This window comes from Pholcus phalangioides, unplaced genomic scaffold (assembly GCF_987345545.1).
Source record: "Pholcus phalangioides strain wild (caught in Gottingen) unplaced genomic scaffold, Ppha-v1.0 ptg000005l_1, whole genome shotgun sequence".
NCBI lineage: Eukaryota > Metazoa > Arthropoda > Arachnida > Araneae > Pholcidae > Pholcus > Pholcus phalangioides.
Window position 1 is genome coordinate 6,569,999 of NW_028301598.1, and position 20,709 is coordinate 6,590,707.

At 40.3% G+C, this 20,709-nt stretch overlaps 1 protein-coding gene across 2 annotated transcripts in view; it reads right to left on the reverse strand.

Moving 5' to 3' along the window:
- Positions 1-11,095: 11,095 nt before the first annotated feature.
- The window catches only part of LOC149085798 (uncharacterized), a 29,735-nt gene continuing 20,121 nt past the window's right edge, over positions 11,096-20,709 (reverse strand). For both annotated transcript variants that reach the window (XM_089232212.1, XM_089232213.1), the window contains exons 5-6: positions 13,832-14,351; positions 11,096-11,871 (exon numbers count right to left, since the gene is read on the reverse strand). In XM_089232212.1, coding sequence (XP_089088338.1) covers positions 11,250-11,871; positions 13,832-14,351 — 1,142 coding nt within the window. In that variant the 3' untranslated portion in view covers positions 11,096-11,249. The remainder of the gene's footprint in view (positions 11,872-13,831; positions 14,352-20,709) is intronic.

Consider the following 20,709-nt stretch of genomic DNA (forward strand, 5'->3'; position numbering starts at 1 on the left):
ATCAAGGATATAATTCAGGATAAGTGAAAGAATTAATTCCAGAATTTATGAGAATTCAGAATTTCAGAACGGTTCAATTCTCATAATTTAAATCTTGATAAATAATCAGTCAACATAAAAGAAGAGTTAGAAAAGAATAAAAGATGCATTATTATATATTTTGAATTACATTGAAATATCACACATTTTCAGAGATAATGTCATTCGTACGTGCATTAATGCAACGGATAATGTCCTTATTTTTCGTTGTGGACAGTGTCGTCTTAAGGCATGGGCCCACCCGGGCACGGCCCGGGGGCCTCAAGCGAAGAGGGGCCTCACAAAAATGACATCTGATTGAAATTTTGGAGAAGTTGTTTGGTAGGGCCTCAGAAAAATCAATCAGGGCCGTCTTAAGAGTATCATGGGCCCTGGTTGTGGAATGGGTATATTCAAATAGCCGTCATGAACAGATCAATATTATATAATGATTCCATAATTATCAGTAATATTCCAATATTATAAATTTTGTGTATAATCTCTTGATATAATTAAAAAATAACTTCCTGTAAATAATTATGTAACCTGTTCATAATTAATTTCTTCATTATAAACTAAATTATTTTCGATTGGTTTGGGTTTTGCAAAATGCCCTTTTAGAAGAAATAAAATTAATTAAATGATGAATTAATTAATTTAGGCCGATATTTTTACTTGGGACATTTACCACACGTTCAATTCAGAATAAATCAAAGAAAAAATTCCAGAATTTATCAAAATTAAATAAATGAGACAAAAAAGTATAGAATTGATGAAAATTCAGAAACAACGAGACAAAATATATAGAATTGATGAAAATTCAAAATATATAGAATTTATCAAAATTCAGAATAAATCAAAGAAAAAATTCCAGAATTTATCACAATTCAGAATAAATCAAAGAAAAAATTCCAGAATTTCTCAAAATGCAGAATAAATCAAAGAAAAAATTTCAGAATTTATCACAATTCATAATAAATCAAAGAAAAAATTTCAGAATTCATCAAAGAAAAAATTTCAGAATTCATCAAAGAAAAAATTTCAGAATTTATCACAATTCATAATAAATCAAAGAAAAAATTCCAGAATTTATAAAAATTCAGAATAAATCGAAGAAAAAATTCCAGAAATTATAAAAATTCAGAATAAATCAGAGAGAAAATTCTAGAATTTACCAAAATTAAATAAATGAGACAAAAAATGTATAGAATTGATGAAAATTCAGAATAAATCAAAGAAAAAATTTCAGAATTTGTCAAAATTCAGAATAAATCGAAGAAAAAATTTTAGAATTTATCAAAATTCAGAATAAATCAAAGAAAAAGTTCCAGAAGTGAAGAAAATTTTCAGAATAGATGAATGGAATAATTCCAGAATCGATGAAAATTCAGAACAAACGAAAGGAATAATTCCAGAGAATTATTTCTTTTCACATGAAAATGCAGATTCCAGAATGGTTACAAAATGTACAGGGGGGAGTGCTGAAGAATATACATACAGAAAAATTATAGACACAAATTTTAAATGTAAATTAATAGCAACAACAAAAAATCATTTTTTTGTTGTTTTTGTTGAATTTCAAACTGAAGAATATTTTAAATTGATGAAAGCAATTCCAAAACCCAATTAAAATCAGGACCTAATGGAAGAAAAATTGTCCGAAAACTAATGAAAATTCAGAATCGATGAACCGAAAATAAGAAAAATAATTCACAGAGATAATTGCAGCACCCACACGTGAAAATTCAGAATAAATGAGAGAAATAATTCCAGAATTGATGAAATTTCAGAATTTGTTAAATCAAATAATTCCAGAATTATTTTTTTTCTAGATGAAAATTCAAATTTCCAGAATTTATGAAAATTCTAAAATTCGTGGAAGAAATTATTACCAAAACGCGTGGTCCCGGTGCGACCGCACCTGTCGCACACCCGTAAGTGTGGCTCTGCAATTAGCATGTGATTGGTCTGATGGTCGAAGACCGAAAAAAAAAATAGAAATAATAGTTTTGTTTGGGTTTACCAGATACCTCATCTATGAGGACATGCCCTCATTATTTGATGTATTTCTAAATGTAAGTTTTTGAAATTTCTCCCTATATTGTCCTCGTTTTCGGGGCGCGCCCTAGTGAATATTTTTCACTTCTTTTTTTTCTTCACAGAAAAATTGAATTTTTCCATTTGCAGTGAAACAAAAATGCAGTCATAAAAGTTGAAAGCATAAATATCCACACACACACACACACACACACATCAACATGTCCAGCTAGCCGCGACGCCACTATGAGCCGCGACCCACACTTTGAGAAACACTGTCATATATGTATTTAATTTTGATTGGAAACTAATGTCGTCGTTCTTCATAGTATAGTGGCGCCGTCTGTCGTGAACAGACATAAGTCGGTCATTGCCACTAGGGCACAGGAACGTGCGCCCTCATTTCAGAGTTTCTAATGTTGGCAACCCTGATGTGGAAGAAACGAAAATGATGACATTCGGAATCAAAGCTGTAAGCTTTTTATTTAACTCAAAGCTGTATTAAGCTAAGCTCTTTAATACAGTTTCGGTCGGAACCATCATCGCATCAGAGAGTTGAACTTCACTGTTTATTGGAAATATAGATGGCAGCACAGTGAACGTGGATAGTCGTAATGAATCATTCAATCAGGAGATTACTTTGTCGAAATTTACCTGCTTCTGTTTTTAACAGATGGCAGCACTAAAAAGAAATTTCCATTCTTCTTTTAATACGTACAGTGGAACTTCGGTTAACGAGCGAAATTCACGTATTCTTTCCACAATTATTCTTTCACATAAAATTGCAGGGCCGTGAGAAGACTGGACCGAATTGGGGGGGGGGGCCAAAAAATTTACATTTATTTTGCAGAATAACCCTTTCAAGAAGGACCCCAAGAAAAAGTCTGCCCGCTGCCGGGACCCCGGAAAGGCACACTACGCGGTGCCGTTTTAACGCATGTGGCCCACTCAGGTACGGCCCGGGGGCCTCAAGAGAAGAGGAGCCTCAGAAAAATGAGAAGTAGGTGAATTTTTCGAGAATTGGCCAGAGGTAGGGGCTCAGAAATATCACTCGGCCCGGGGGCCCATGATGCTCTTAAGACGACCCTGTAAAATTGACTAATAAATATGTCTTCATTCAATAATGCAACACAATCAAGACCGTACGAGCAGGGATTAAAAGTAGATTCTTGGTCATCCGGAGCAAGCACGCATTTTGGCTCCCCTTCATAATGTTGAAGGAGAGGTTAAACAGTGAAATTTGCACCCCCTTTAATCCGGCTCCCGGGACACCAGACCCGCCTGCATCCGCCCCCCTAGTTGGGGCCCTGCGTACGAGGGGGGGAAATTGGGGGGTCTGCCCCCCCCCCCACCCTCCGAAATGTGAGAAAATGACCGAAAAAACGGAAAAAGATGGCCAAATCTTTTGTTCTATCACTTTTATACTGCAGCAAAAAAAATTGCACGAAGTTAAATCTTTTTTTTTTTTGGCACCTTGTTTGCAATCTGTCACAGACGATTTCGATAACAGACTGAAGGAGAGCAGATATAGGTATACACGTAGTGGCTTTTAAACTCTCATCACCCGCGGCTTCCTAGCCCTAGTCAATATTCATCCAAGGATTCTCATAATAGTCTTACATTGAATCGCTTCAAAGCAACGAACTAGCATATATGAATATCGCAACCCCACCGTGACACCCCTAGGAGCCTCGCGATGCTCACTTTGGAGAACCACCACTGGTATACAGAGAAACGAGCAGTCGAAATATACCTGAGGCGCAACAGCACCACGACAGAGTGGTATGGTGTTGGACGAAAGAGGCATTTGTGGGAAGAGGAACAGGGATTCCAAAGTTGCTGAGGTATTCAGCCAAAAGCAAAAATGTTGATAAAAAGTGAAAAGATCTTTTTACAAAGAAGAGAAGCAACTCAATTTTTCAGAAGAGCCAACTTCTGCAGAGACCTCAACCTGAAGAACTAGGTGCGCCCAAGTTGCCACCCCACTTATGCAATTTCTAACCTTCCCGAAGGTAGTGGCGTCTTAACGCATGGGCCCACCCGGGCACGGCCGGAGGGCCTCAAGAAAAAAGGGGCGAGCCTCTCAAAAATGAGATCTGGTAAAAATTTTCTAGAATCCACCAGATAGGGCCTCAGAAAAACCACTTGGTCCGGGGGCCCATGATGCTCTTAAGACGGCCCTGCCCGAAGGATAGATGCAACTAGAAAGATATAGTCCGGCTATGTCCGGCCTATCTATTGAGACAGGTGGCAATTTTTATAAGTGCAAGAAAGGAGATGTATTTGCGCTTTGAATAGCATTTCAAAAGTATTGTATTTACTTGCCCTTATATTTATTTATTCGCAATGATTTCCCACCAAAATGCTTTGGATGTGCAAAAATCTGTGAAAGTGAAAAGAAAACGTCATACAAATCTGCCATAAAAAAATGCCGCCCCTTTGAACATGCCGTCACAGGCCTATGCCTATGCCTCATGCCTGGCATCGGCCCTTACGTATCTAATGGCACTTGATTTTGCCTCCTTTCCAGGATTTCTCGGAAATGAAGAATTTGCATTTTTCTCGGACAAATTCATTTCTCGCACACTGATACAGCTTTATTTGATTGGTTCTTTTCTACAGAATTTTGCGCAGACACACATTTTACACACCTTTCTAATCTCATTTGAAGTGAGGCACTTTTTTTTCTTCCCAGAAAAGATACCCTGCACATAAGATCTTGCTGTTACGTGTAATGGAGGTCCATCAGTTTGTCTGCAGTCACCTCCTGGCCAAGCCGAATTTATTTTAAAAAAAACTTCCAGCGCCCATACGCGTGGTCATACAATGCGACATCTAGTTTCGTATCTAAAAACAGTCAAGCTCGTATACTTGGTACATGCTTGCTATATGAAAGTTCTTACTTTCCTTGACAAAACTTTCGAGTAAAAATGCAAGAGTATCGAAATTTTATAATCTTTGCTTATCCAGCTATGACAGAAACGACTGGACTTTTTGAGAGAATAAATTAAGAATATTTTTGCTAGTGTGTGATTCGCCAACGTAATCTCTACGGATCCCAACGCAAAAAAAAATCTTGAAAGCAAAACACGTTTCGAACAGAATTCAGAATTAACCAACCCTAGAATTAATGATAGAAATGATTCCAGAATTGGTGAAAGAAATGAATCCAGAACTGTGAAGAAAATTCAGAATTATTGAGTAATATGATTCCAGAATTAATCCAAATTGCGAACTTAGGGGGCCGTTCAAGTATTACGTAAGCAAATTTTTAGCCATTTTCGACCCCCTCCACCCCCCCTTGCCAGCAAAATTTCGTCATCAGCTCTGCCCCTCTGAATCCCAACTCATATTTTCATAAAAGGGGGTTGATGACGTAAGCATTATCCAAACCCCCCCCTTCCCCCTTGTCATCAAAAGTCAGCGAATCGGAAACCCCCCCCCCCCCCCATCGATGATGACGTAATACTTGAACGGTCCCTTATGAGAGAAATATAAGTCTAAAATTGATAAAACAAATTCAGAATTGATGAAAGAAATAACTCTAGAATTAATCCTTCATCAATTCTTTGGCTTAAGGAAAGCTCAGCATAAATGAAAGAAAACAGATCCAGAATTAGTGAAAATTCAGAATTAATGAAAGAAATTAATCCAGAATTGAGGAAACCAGAGCTTTATCGAGTCGAATTGTCTCTTCTCAAGACCGAAACGATGACTTTGGTAGCATTCCGTTATAAGTATCGTTTCTTCTCTCTTTTTCTATCTTTTGTCTTCCCTCATCTTCTAAAGTCTTTTTGAAAATAAACAAAGGGAAGAAAAGAAGGAAACATAATTGAAATTTTGAAACGGTTGCCAAACTTTTGAATGATTCTAACGCCAATTCGCTGTGACAAGAACGTTTCTTTTTGTTTGCCCTTTTTTTATATATGGCGAAAGTGTTGTTTGTTTCGAGAAGAATCGAACGAAATGTTGTTGTTACCCAAGAAAAAAACGTTAATGTCTTATTCTTTGCTGTTGTTTCTAGTCGATGTTGAATCATTTAATGTACGATTCTCTCCTCATGCTTTCGATATTTACCTTCCGTTAGGTGACCTGTTAGTGAGGTCGAATGAGGAATCACGTGCGTGACGGTTTTTTTTTTCTTTTTCGGTGACGCTTAAACTCGTCATCGATGTCCCGAATAAATTTGTTTCGCTAACTTTTTTCTATGGGCAGAAGCAGCTTGATACGAAATTCCCACCCATCGTTTCCGTGCTCTTCCGGCGTAAGGGCCTCCTCACACGGGGGGATACTAAAGTCTGGCGACTGATAAGGAGACTCCGTATCCAGAGGATCGAGCACGTATATTTCTATGGAGCTGCTCACACGAAATATACCCGACGCGACGTAGCCACTGGCGACTTGGCGTGATAGTCGAAAGAAACATATGTAGCGAGACTCCAATGTATTTCTTCATATTTTCACCGGTATGATGGGGTGGTCACGCGTTGGATTTAACTTGTATTTTTAAAATAAATGCTACCTGATGCAGGTTCCCATAATCTCCCCCCGACTGGAATGCGAGTAATATAAATGCAGGTCACGAACGCACGGGAGGATATATAGCCAAAAATCTTAAAAATCTAAATGAATAATCTTTTCAGTGTGTGTGCATGTATGGATGTCCGAGGTGACTCTCCGATATGCATACAAAGGTGTTTAACAGCTGACTGATGCGAAGATATATTTTGGAGAGAGAGAAAATTCAACTGCCCTGCGGGGAATCCAACCCACGTCCTTTCACTTTCTGGATGAACGCACTAGACCAGTGTTTCTCAACCTGGGGCCATATGGCCCCCCTTGCGGTCCTGTGGTATCTAAGGGGGGCCACGAGTGAAAATAAGATGAAAGGGGAGTCATGGCAAGTAGTTAAGGGTGCCCGCAGAGAGATATGAAGAAATCAAGTTTTCAAGTGAAATATGTTGGGGGAAAAAGTGTGACTAAACTTTGAGAGTCCAACATAGCTGTCCATGAAGCAGAAGCAATCTCAACCTATGTGGGCATGGCTTGGGGTGTTCATGGAGGCCCTTCATGGTCACATGGTATTTTTGAGTGTAAATATGTAAGTTGTTTCGATTACGTAAAGGGGCGCCCCAGAATATCATTTTGCCCTGGGAACCATGATTGTGAGACGGCCATGCATAGAACCCCCAAAAGATGGAAGTTTACTGAACTTCAGTCTACTGTAAGATGCAGATCCATAATGATGTGTCGGTAGGGGAGATTTATTGTGTAGGTCCGTTAGATCGTCCAGCATTTCGCACAGACCTATTATTCCCGTATAATTTGTCCCTTAAGAAAGGTGGCAATCTCCCTTTTCCCCACTTTGATTGATCTTATCTATAAAATTTTTGCTCATTAGAAATATAGTTTGGACTAAACTAAATTCACAGTAAGTAGAATGTGTTTCACTCTTTCATGAGGGTGTGGACCCTAGGTAAGACGAGGGGGCCGCGAGAAGAAAATGTGGTTCAAAGTGGGCCATAAGATAAAAAAGGTTGAGAACCACTGCAATGGACTACAAAGGTAACGAATATCTCAATCTTTCCTTGTAGCTTGTGTGCACGGAACGGGACCGTACGTGGACTCAAACCAAAACTCACAATTGCTGACAATGCCACCAGATGGCGACTTATCCGAGGATGATGTCACTCTCCGCTATCCATACAAATTGTGAGCTTTGGCCTGAGTCAGGTCCGACCAAAGCTGCATTCTAAGAGTTTCTTTATCGGGACCTTTCAAGCGGTCCGACCGTCCATGTACAGTCCCGTTCAGTTGACGCCCGCAGACGGCAAAACCATAATTGCACTTCTGTGAGCATGTGCTAAATCACGGACGGAAGTGCTTCAGAAAGATTCTTTCCTGAAAAAAAAAAAGGCCGTCATTGTTTCGGTACCGTTTTACGTCTGAAGAATAGATGCGATGCCGCGTTATTAAACGTCTTTAATGGCGTCACATTTGGCATCTGTTTGACTCACAGCAGCGGATGTCATTCATCGTTTGTGCGCCAGAAAAGAACGGGAGGTATTTTGGCAATTCTTAAGGTCACGAACGTCTCGAGCGGAGCGAGTCTTTTTCTGAAGGGTGCCCAACGTGTCGGACGAGCACCTGCTTCGTTATCACGAGAACCCGGCTCTCGCAGTATTTTGGGGTCGAGACCGAATCACGAAAATTCGTGAAAACGTCTCCGATCAACAACATGAACACGAGTCGTGTTTAGTTTAAGCACAAAAAAAAATGGCTCTCGACCAACATCCGGTAGAACATCCTTTTGAAAGAAAAAAAGATAGATATGAATACATGGTCCCTCCTCCTCCCTTTATTAATGTATTATTAACCTCGCCGCCGTCTTGTTGAGAGGACTTACGATGTGAGGTCAAGAGGAATGACCCTCGGCTATGCACACTTTATAAATAGCAGCGCGTGCGCTATGTTACGTGTTAATGGTGAATTCGAAGAGGAATGTGTGTTTGAAGATTGTATTAAAACACACCACCAGGTAAATAGGTTTACGGCCGACTCCCTCGTGGATGATTATCATCGGCCGTCACGAGCTCAGTTAGATTATATACCAACAACTGTACCAAGATTATCTAATCTCGGCTCCTCTCTTTTGGGGTTCCGATCAGTGGAATGGGTTCGAGCTCTCGTCTGATTCGATGTTATGCGATTTATTTTAAATATCTAAAAATTGTTCATTTTCAACTCGTTTCCACAATGCTGTTGCGTATCGATATCTCTTGGGTGGGAAGGGACGCCATTTTGAGTCGAATTAACAGCTATCTGTTCCCTCTAATTTATATTTTTACGTGAGTGGACTTCTTCTGTGCCGTGGTGGATATTTAGGGTGACCATATGTCCCGTATTTCCCGGGACAGTCCTGGAATTGTCTGGTTTTTTTTGGCCGTCCCGACTTTTTAGCAAAAGTGTCCCGGTTTTTCCCACATTTTACACGAAGGCTACTTGAATATTTATTCTTTATTGAAATTATTTTTCTACTCATAAATTATGTTATAATAATTACAACTATAAATGAGAATGTAAATCTCCCACATTTGTCTTGGTGAACATTTTTTTTTTTTCGTGGAATTCATTTTAATCCACTGCAATTTGCAGTAATGCTTCACTTCCCGCAATTGTGACTTTTCCGTAAATTCAGCAATATTTGGCAACTTTGTTCGGTTTTGGCGTCACTTTTGGCGATAATCGGTGATGTCCCGTATTAGGAATCGCAATTTCCCGTATTTCTCTCGAGGAAATATGGTTAGCCTATGGATATTGGATACTGAAGGACCCGGACACACCCCTCTTCACAACTCAGAGAGATGTCGAAGAGTTCCTGAAGGAAAGGGCCATTCGAGATCAACGTATAGCGTGCGCATGTAAAAATACCTTTTCATAAGAGACACTGCTCAGATCAGTGGCTTCGGAGCCGGGGTGCAGTGGGTGCTCGAGCAACCGCAAAATTCATTCAGAAATCAAAATTTGCGTGGAAAATCTCAAGCTAAGCACCCACGAGTGCGTAATACTTCCGACGCCTCTGGCCCAGATGTATTGTGTTCTAATAACCTCAAGAAAACACCATAATCTCACCTAAGAAATTTGGACCCCCCCCCCCCCACCCCCATAATTTCTGGCCCTTTCATGAAATTCTGCTACCACCGATGTGCTTTTATGTGCATTTCGTGTTTGAATTTCTGTCCGCTTCCTTTCGTGAATTTATGCTCAGTCCCGTGCCGTTTTCCCAATTTGTGCCCGTTTCGTCATTTTTTTAAATTCGAGATCAGCTCCGTGCTGTTTTCTAAATTTACAGCTAATTTCGTCATGCTTTCTGAATTTGTACCCATTTTTCCGTTTTCTGAATTTGTGACCAGTTTTACGCCATTTTCTGAATTTATGCAGTTTCGTTTTGTTTCTGAAATTTGTGGCGAATTCCTTCTTGTTTTTTGAATTTTTCACCGTTTTCTAATTTTATCCTCAGTTTCGAGCCATTTTTTAGAATTTATGCCCAATTTTTTTTTATAACAACGTGATCCTCACGTATTCCCAAGGGATCAGCCAGGGAACTTTGTTAGTGTTAGTAAACATCCATGCCCAGACCTGCACAGTGAGAAGCTAGTTCCCTAACCACTCGACTGCCAGGCGGAAAATTTCGTTATGTTTTTAAAACATGTGGCCAATTTCTTGCTGTTTTCTCAATTTGCGCACAGTTTCCTGAATTTATGCCAGGTACGTTTTGTTTTTTCAATTTTCAGTTCACTTAAATTTATGCTCGTTTCCTTTCCATTTCATAAATTTATTCCCAGTTTGGCGGCGTTTTGCGCTCAGTTTCACGCTGTTTTTTTTCCTAAATTTATGCCCAATTCCGTCTTGTTTTTTTAAAATTTGTGGCCATTTCTTTGCCGTTTTCTAAATTTGCACCAAGTTTTCTGAATTTATGCCAGTTTTACACTTTGTGTTTTAAATTTTTGCCCGGTTCCTTTCCATTTTCTAAATTTATACCCAGTTTTGCGCCGTTTTCGAATTTTTTGCCCAGTTCCGTCTTGTTTTTTTAATTTGCGGCCAGTTTCTTGCCGTTTTCTAAATTTGTGCTCTCCTTCCATATCTCTTCTTCAATTTGTTGTTTCACCATTTTCTTTTCTGAATTTCCGTCCCTCTCTTGGCCTTTTTAGAATTTCTTGTCCCCGTGCCCCCTTTTCGGTTTACGTCGTCCCTGGATTCAACGAAAACATCTTACGTCCATTTTAATGCAATTGAACTAGACTGAACCACTGTAGTGAGTTATTCACAATGTTGTTTCCCCTGGTTACTGCTTTGCCCATCAGAGGATGGCATCGAAGATGTTTGACCAGAATATCTATCGGTGCAGATTTTTTGGAGATATCATGTGGTCATATCATATATTCATATACGCAGAATTTGAAAGTGAAAGCAGTTGGACATGTGTGTGTATATGGTAAACGGGTTTTGACCGTGAAACGAATTCATTAACGAGCTCTAATTCAACAAGGGAAAAACTCTTTTTATTGCTTGGAGTGACCGATCTGTTTCTCGAAATCTTTGTTGCGATCGGCGTCGTTCCAGAGAAAAACAGGAAAAGTGAACCTGAGACACAGATAGTCACACGAGTGATCGTCGGTTTTCATCACGCAGCGTCATGGTATGTACCCTAGTTCATCCTGCAGGTTGGTATGCGACCACCTGTGGAAAGTGTCCTCGCTCATCCCGTGGTGTATCTCGACTCGCGTCACCTGCTTGTTGCCCAACCTCAACGTCTTCTCCGATCCAGACCGGCGTAGAGCGCTCCCGTCCGACGGGTAGTACTCTTCGACGCCAGAGTCCGACGCCGAGGAATGGCGCCTGCGGTGCTTCCTTCGAGTCCGCCTCTTCGAGGACTGCCTCGAGTTGCCGCCGCCGCCGCTGCTGCTGCAGCCCTTGCTGGCTTTCCTGACGGACGCTGCGCTGGACCGTCCGCCAGTACTCTCGACGTCACTGGCGGAAGCCCGTATATTCCTGTACATCGCGCCTGTCTCTGAAGGACGGTCAAGGCCCGCTTCCCTCAAGTCGTGGAAACTCCAAGATTGTTGCCGATGGGCTTTTGGTCCCGCCTTGGATCTTCTTATCCTATCGTCATCCGTGTAATAAGTGCGGCCTGCGTAATGGGGACCCTTGCCGCTAGGACTTAGGCACACCTCGGCTGTGTCGTAGGCTGAGTCCTCCGATCCATCCGGGGATTTTCTAGAACCCATCAGCTTCGTGCGCATGCTTGAAATGAACCTGAGAAGGAAAGATTGAGGTAAAATATAACGTAACTTGAAAATGTTTGTCGTATTTGGCTATCAAAAATGTTATACAGCAAATAACACCCAGCGTTAATACTTCAAAGCATGGGCGGAGATGCGTGCGGGGGGGGGGGGGGGGCAGCGTCAAAAGTGGAGTCGACTGATCTAATATATATATATATGAATTGACATCATCATCATCATCATCATCATCATCACCGTGCCCCTCCTCAGCGATAATGACTGTGCTCCCCCCCCCCCCCAGACTTTCAAGTCTATTCCGCCTATGCTTCAAAGTAATTCCTATCGGCATCCTGCACCATTTGCCAAAGTGCCACAAGCTGCGCAAGACGCCCGCCCTCCGTTGGTAAAAAGTTCAGAATCTTTGTCGCAAAGAGTCCGTGAGAGTGCCTGTTGCAAGCGTCTCATATTGGTAAGGATTTCCCCATGGAAGTGAGAATCAGCTTCAGACCTAGACTGACTCCCAAGAAATGGCACTATTGGTACAGGGTCCGAGGGGAACTGTGTATGAGATGTCTCCTAGTACTATCCATGTCCATGCTGACGTTGTCATTTCTGTGTTTGGAAAAACCTCCGGAGGCACCTGAGTGAGTGAGTAATTGAGTGGATGAATGAGCAAGGGAGCGAGAGAGTAATTTATTAAGTTAGTGGGTGAGCATGTGAATGAGCAACTCAGTGAGTATAAGACTGAATGAATGAGAAAGTCAATGAGCACGAGGGTGAATGAGAAAGTGAGCGCAGGAGTGATTGAGTGAGGATGTGAGCGAGCGATAGAACGAATTTGTAAGTAAATGAGCAAGTGAGTGGTCGAGTGAGTGGGACAATGCGCTGAAATCACCTTGCGTGATACAGCCTGGGTGTCTCTCGGTATCCTGAGGGAAAATTCACCGGCAAACAATTCACCGCTAGGAAAAAATTGACAGCAGCTAGTGACCTAGTGTGTGAATGAGCAAATGGGCATGTGTCAGCAAGTCAGCACGTATGTAAAGGAGTGAGTGGAAAGTGCTCGACCGAGGCACTGCTACTGTGAACGAGAGAGCCACATAAATCACTCTCGCCCATTCACTTGATCTCTTACTCACTCACTTTTCCCTCACCTACTCACTTGCTGACTTTTTCCTCACCTACTCACTTGCTGACTTTTTCCTCACCTACTCACTTGCTCACTCATTGACTCACTCACTTCCTTGCTCACTCGACCACTCACTTGCTCATTTACTTACACATTCGTTCAATCGCTCGCTCACATCCTCACTCAATCACTCACGCGCTCACTTGCTCATTCAGCCCTGCGCTCATTGACTTTCTCATTCATTCAGTCCTATGCTCACTGACTTGCTCATTCACATGCTCACCCACTAACTTAATAAATTACTCTCTCGCTCCCTCTTGCTATCCACTCAATTATTCACTCTCTTATCCATCCCCTCACTTGCTCACTCGTTCACATACTCATTTGCTCACTCACTCACTTATCCATCCTCTCATTTGCTGACTAGCTGTTTGTCGGGAAATTTTCCTAGTGGTGAATTTTTCTTTAGGGAAATCGCGTGGCGGTGAATTTTCCGGACAGGGAGGTGTTCGAAGAACGATTTTGTCCATTGGTAGAAGATCCCGGTGCCGGACAATGGCAGTGACCATTTGCATTTACTGGACAACCACCTTCGTGGGAATTTTTTTTTTCAAATGAGACGGACTCCCACCCAAGCACCCACAGACTCCTTTGCACCCAAAATCCTGGTTTTTACCGCCAGGGCATTGTGCTGCTGGATGTCGATGAGGATTACTTTGAAGACTAACTGTATGCGACATTTGCAATAAACCACCTTGTTTCTGGCTATCAAAAACGGCAAGAACGGCTTCGGTTACGTTGTGATAATCAATAAACCCAATGCATTATTCGGGAGAAAAATGGCCATCACCGAGATACTCACTTGCCAGTCTTGTGTTTGGCTTTCGTCAGCGACTGTAGGCTCAAACGCTTCAAACTCCAGAAGAAGCTTCTGTGAGCCGGTATCCTGTCCTCCGACCTCCACCTCAGCATCTTCTGGGGTCTGTGGGTTCTGGAACGTCCGCCAACGTCGTGATGGTCGTGGTGATGGTGGTGGTTGTGATCGATCTTAGACGTCGAATAAGACGACGACGAGGAGGAAGCGTGACCACCGGCGTCCCTTCTGCTCGACCTGAGGATTGAAGGGACCCCTTCCTCGGACGTCGTCTGGCTCATCGTCGACCAATCCCCGACCCTACGGTCGCTCCTGAAGCTGCGGACTCCTCTCGTGGGCAGCAACACGACCACCGACGACGAGGCATCGGTCTGAGTCGAACTGGCTACCGAACTTCGACCGCCACCTATGTTCGAAGATCGTCCGCCGCCGCCTCCTTTGTCTTTCCTCTTGCAGAAGGGGACGTTGATTGTGATCCGACCGGTGCCATTCCCCAATATTATAGCCGCTGCAATTAGATCAAGAAGAGTTTCAGATGTAAGTAATACGTGTGCATTAAATGTATGGGTTGCACAGTTTTATAAAAATTATCAAAGCAAATGTCACATCATGGTATTTGGTACGACCAGACTTGAGTCCTTTTCTCTTGATACAGAGCTAAGGCGCGGTAGCCCAGGTCGATAAGGCACTCGCCTAAAGTACAAAGGGTGCTTAGAAAGAAGTGTCGAGAGCTCGATACGCGATTCGAAGCGGAGGCAACAACAGAAATGGCAACAACATGCCCCCAGAAAAAGATTGCTATCGCAGGGAGTCCCACACTGAGGAGGACTATATGCCAGTATAAAAAAGGTAAAATGTCTCATGCTGCTGTTGTTCAGAATCGGCAAATAAATTGTAGGTCCTGGTCTAATTATCCCTCGTGTGCAGAAAATGACTGCCTTGCGACAGAAATTATCAATGATACAGACCTAGACTGACTTATTTTTTTTCATGGTTTCCACCAACTTACGGTAGGTATCTGAGGGTCACGTGCGATCGATGTTCTATCACTATACCATTGATCCCAAAGAGCCAAGTATACTGGAAGAATATAGCACCATCTATATTACTCAGTTCATATAATTTATGATTCTCACCATACCCATCCCAAAGGTCCAGTCGAACAAACCTATTTGTCTGACATTCTGTTATTGATTTGTCTATCTGGCGCGTTTAACGCTTTTATCACCGATTCCTCGTAACGAAATTATCCGTCAGTAACATGATTGTACACTATTTATGTCACCTTACATTTCACCCGCAATTCCACGTATCGAAGGATTCTGTCAGTCTTTATCTAGGCATCTTTCTTATAGCGTGGTCAGGAAGTCCTTACCAGGGCATTGTTTTTATATTGCGAACAGGAAGTCCTTCATCCTCGCATTTTTCCATAGCGTGACCAGGAAGTCCGCACCCAGACATTTTTTTATAGGGTGGAAAGCTCCCACAGATATTTTTCTTACACGGTAGCCAGCTTAAAGAAAATTTACATTTTAAAGAAAATTTACAATGAATGTATAGAGAAAGTCATCATCTCTATGGTCAGGAAATTTGGTTCAACGACCAAAGATGACAAAAGGAAAAATCGATAACAATGCAGAGGAAAATGCTACAAAACTGTATCTAACGATGCTATGCAGGTGTTGGCAGTGATAGCACTCATGGGCATCAAGCTAAAAAACACAATCAATATTAGGAAGACGTATCGCACATAGACGATAATAAAAATTGCCATATACCTCCTTGGCAGAGACTATGAATAGGGTGGAGCAAAAATGAAACCGATAACGCATCCATTCAATTTACACTAATGGCTCAAAAATAGCTGATAAAGTCGGTTATGCAGCAGTTCACCATATAACAAGCATTACACAGGAACAAGCTTCACGTTAGGTTCACAACACGGACATGCACATTCCCAACATGTACCAATAAGTTAAAAATTCCGCAGACAGGTACATGTGTGATATAGTAGTAGTAGTTCACTATAATAACAATAATATAGCGTATGAAGACATGACTCGAGCGACTGAACGATGGCAGTACAATGTATAAAGCCGAAATGGCAGCAGTAAAGGACGCTATAGACGACATTCACAATACCGAATTAGAAGGTGTCCACGTCTATAGTGACAGCCAATCAGTACTATAGACATTAGGGGCCGTTCAAGTATTACGTCATCGTCGATGGGGGGGGGGGGGATGGGGGGGTCTCCGATTTGCTGACTTTTGATGACAAGGGGGGAGGGGGGGTTCGGATAATGCTTACGTCATCAAGCACCCTTTATGAAAATATGAGTTAGGATTCAGAGGGGCAGAGCTGATGACGAAATTTTGCTGACAAGGGGGGGGGGTGTCAAAAATGGCTAAAAATTTGCTTACGTAATACTTGAACGGCCCCTTAAGGAAAATTAATCAGAAAGTTAAAAATGTACACATGAAAATTTTAGCTGAAAAGAACAAAATAGTGTCTTCCAATTGGTTAAGGCCCATAATCGGAACCTCATAAATGAGTATGCTGATAAAAAACTAAGGAGGCAACAGAGAAGACTGAAATAGATGCAATAGTTAAAATGTTATCGATACAATTGAAAAAAACATGATAAAGTAATCCATAATGGAAAACTGGCAGCAAGATTGATATTGTTCATCAAATGGAAGATTTACACATGCAATATTTCCAAAAGTGTCACTGAACATCCTGCAGGGTGATTTCTACTTCAATCAAGTTCTAAACCCAACATGGCGCATTTGGTGAATACCAAAAGGGATTTCTAAAAGATCTGCCAAATGCATCTTTTACGAGAAAGCTCCAAGTGAAGTTAAACGTCTAATATATAAATGCGAAGCTTGGAAGAAAAACAGAGAAGATGTCAATTTTAAGAATGAAAGCATCACCATTCTGGCGCTAATGAGAAAGCAAAAAGACTGGATAATCTCTCATAAAGCAAATTATGGAAAAAATTGCAGAACACTATATGCATAATTCATAGCTACACACATGGTTCATTGGTAGTAGTGTGCTGACAATATGCTGATGTAATAATATGCTGACAATATGCTAATGTAATAATATGCTGACAATATGCTAATGTAATAATATGCTGATGTAATAATATGCTGACAATATGCTAATGTAATAATATGCTGATGTAATAATATGCTGATGTAATAATATGCTGACAATATGCTAATGTAATAATATGCTGACAATATGCTAATGTAATAATATGCTGATGTAATAATATGCTGACAATATGCTAATGTAATAATATGCTGACAATATGCTAATGTAATAATATGCTGACAATATGCTGATGTAATAATATGCTGATGTAATAATATGCTGATGTAATAATATGCTAATGTAATAATATGCTGACAATATGCTAATGTAATAATATGCTGACAATATGCTAATGTAATAATATGCTGATGTAATAATATGCTGATGTAATAATATGCTGACAATATGCTAATGTAATAATATGCTGACAATATGCTAATGTAATAATATGCTGACAATATGCTGATGTAATAATATGCTGATGTAATAATATGCTGATGTAATAATATGCTAATGTAATAATATGCTGACAATATGCTAATGTAATAATATGCTGACAATATGCTAATGTAATAATATGCTGACAATATGCTAATGTAATAATATGCTAACGTAATAATATGCTGATGTAATAATATGCTAATGTAATAATATGCTGACAATATGCTAATGTAATAATATGCTGACAATATGCTAATGTAATAATATGCTGACAATATGCTAATGTAATAATATGCTGACAATATGCTAATGTAATAATATGCTGACAATATGCTAATGTAATAATATGCTAATGTAATAATATGCTGACAATATGCTAATGTAATAATATGCTGATGTAATAATATGCTGACAATATGCTAATGTAATAATATGCTGACAATATGCTAATGTAATAATATGCTGATGTAATAATATGCTGATGTAATAATATGCTGACAATATACTAATGTAATAATATGCTGATGTAATAATATGCTGACAATATGCTAATGTAATGAGCATGCTGACAATATGCTGACAATGTGCTAATGTAATAATATGCTGACAATATGCTAATGTAATAAATACAAATACAAATACAAATACAACGCCCCAACAGGCAAAATGCCCAACGAGGTGGCTGATAAAAAGATGCCCATAAAAATATGGTTGTCATATGTTTCAAAAATACAGCAACCAAATTAAAAATGCAATTAACACAAATTACAAACAATATATACACATGATAAAATATTATACGATGCCCATAAAGATTACTTATGGTTGTCTTATTCTAAGAATGGATAGCTTCTCGATTTACCCCAACATGTTTATCGTATTTCTTTTTAAACGTGTCAATTGTGTTACAATTTACTACCTCCGGGGGTAAGCCATTTATTAACAACCCTATTGGAGAAAAATTCCCTGCGACACCATAACCTTGCATTGTCCCTCACCAATCGATACTGGTGTCCCCTTGTAAAAGCAGTCGATTGGCGGTGTACTAAAAGTTCATGGTCCATCCTATCCATCCCATTGAAAATTTTGAACACTTCGATCATATCTCCTCGACACCTGCGTTCATCCAATGTAAACATATTCAAAAAATGAAGTCTTTCTTCATAACTCAAGCCCTGTGTGCCAATAAGGACACGCGTAGCTCTTCTCTGCACCCCTTCAACCAAGTCTATGTCCCTCTGTAGGTATGGTCTCCAAAACCTTACAGCATACTCCAGTCCAGGACGAACTAAGCCTCGAAAAAGAGGAAGAATGACTTTAGGAGAACGCGAAGAGACCTTTTTGAAAATGAGACCAAGCATTCTATTCGATTTTTTGACAACCGCTGAACAGTGTTCAGAAAACTTAAGTCGCTCGTCAATGAGAATTCCCAAATCGGTGACTCTAGTTGCATCCGGGATAGTGACACCATTCAACTCGTAAGAGAACCGTTGGTTGTTCGAACCAAAATGAGCGACCATGCACTTATCTACGCTAAACGTCATGCTCCATTCATTTGCCCATGCTGCAATAATATGCTAATGTAATAATATGCTGATGTAATAATATGCTGACAATGTGCTAATGTAATAATATGCTGACAATAGGCTAATGTGACAATATGCTAATGTAATAATATGCCGACAATATGCTAATGTAATAATGTAATAATAAGCTGATGTAATAAACATGCTGCCAATATGCTAATGTAATAATATGCCGACAATATGCTAATGTAATAATATGCCGACAATATGCTAATGTAATGAACATGCTGACAATATGCTAATGTAATAATATATGATAATCTTTTTCTTTAATGTAAATTACTTATTGTAAGCCCGAGGGGCACCAAATTTCTGCTCGCGAGGAGATGTTAATGGTGCTCCCTGGGAATATGATGTTTATATATATATATATATATATATATATATATATATATATATATATATATATATATGGTTTTTTTTTACATTGATAAAATAAATTCTCCCTCCGCATGGCCGGGGTAAAGTTACTTTTTTTAAGTTATGAATTCACATATACAGTCTATCTATCTCGAAGACGGAAGAAAATTTCAAGGAAGAGGTTTTTTTTTTTTTCAGCAAGAAAGGTAAAACACGCCAAGTGAAAAATTCGATCGATAAAAACTGAAAAATACGGTACTGTATTTTACTACGTACTAATGAAATTATTGGCTACACAATCAATGTCCAATCACAGTGCATGTATGCAAATGAAATGCAATACGTACGATTTTTTTTTTTTTGGTTCAATTCAGTTTTATTTACGCACCATATTTAAAATAATCCGTAAGCTTAGATTGATACATATTTGTGTTTTTCGGGAGCCTTCACAATTTCATCAATACCAGCAAGAGCTACTGTTATTTTGGGCAAGGGCGTAGCGAGGGTGGGAGGGACTTGGGGGTCTGGTCCCCCCCCCCCGAAATGTGAGAAAATGACCGAAAAAAGGGAAAAAGATGGCCAAATCCATTGTTCTGTCACTTTGGTCCCCCCCCCGAACGACATTTCTGGCTACGCCCCTGATTTTGGGCCCTATCTTCCCAATTTGCTCCAGAAAATGGCGCAGCGTTTTCACAGCGTGCGTTCGGAACATTTTTCATTTACTTTTTTCTAATTCCTCTGGAGCATTTTCTGCCGTATTTTCGTCACCTGAGAGTCGGCCATATATTCACCAATAATTTCGGTATATGCCAAGGTCCTGTAAGTTTGTAGTGAACTTTGTCTATTTCAACAAAATCGGAAATAAAATTTCTAACTTTAAGTGTTTTTTAGTAATGCGGAATACGGAATGCAAGGGATGTTACGCGGAGTCCTGCCCTCAGGGCTATCACAGCGGCTTACAAAAGGCCTGGCAGCAATTGTCAATGGGCCAAGAAAAGAATTTCCTGACCCAAGGGTCATGGTCAAAATGTTCCAATGTTTTGCAATTTCATCTTCAACATTGTTCTGAGAACCGTTGAGGTTCGAGCGAATCACCGGATTTGATCCTTCATCATTGAGATGATTAGTTCCAAACCCGCAGCTTTCTTGAAGCAATTTTGAACTGCTTGTTGGCAGACTTTTTGCCATGCTGTGCAAGCCACCCTGTGCCAATCATGGTACCCGCCCATGATTTGAAAAGATCCATCAATGGCTTTATGAAGGAAAGAATTATTTGCGCGAAAGAAAGGGGGAATTTACGTGTTTTCTTTTTACTGTCACTGGGTTTGCCCCCCCCCCCCCCCAGAATATCCCATATCCTAGGACCGCAAGAG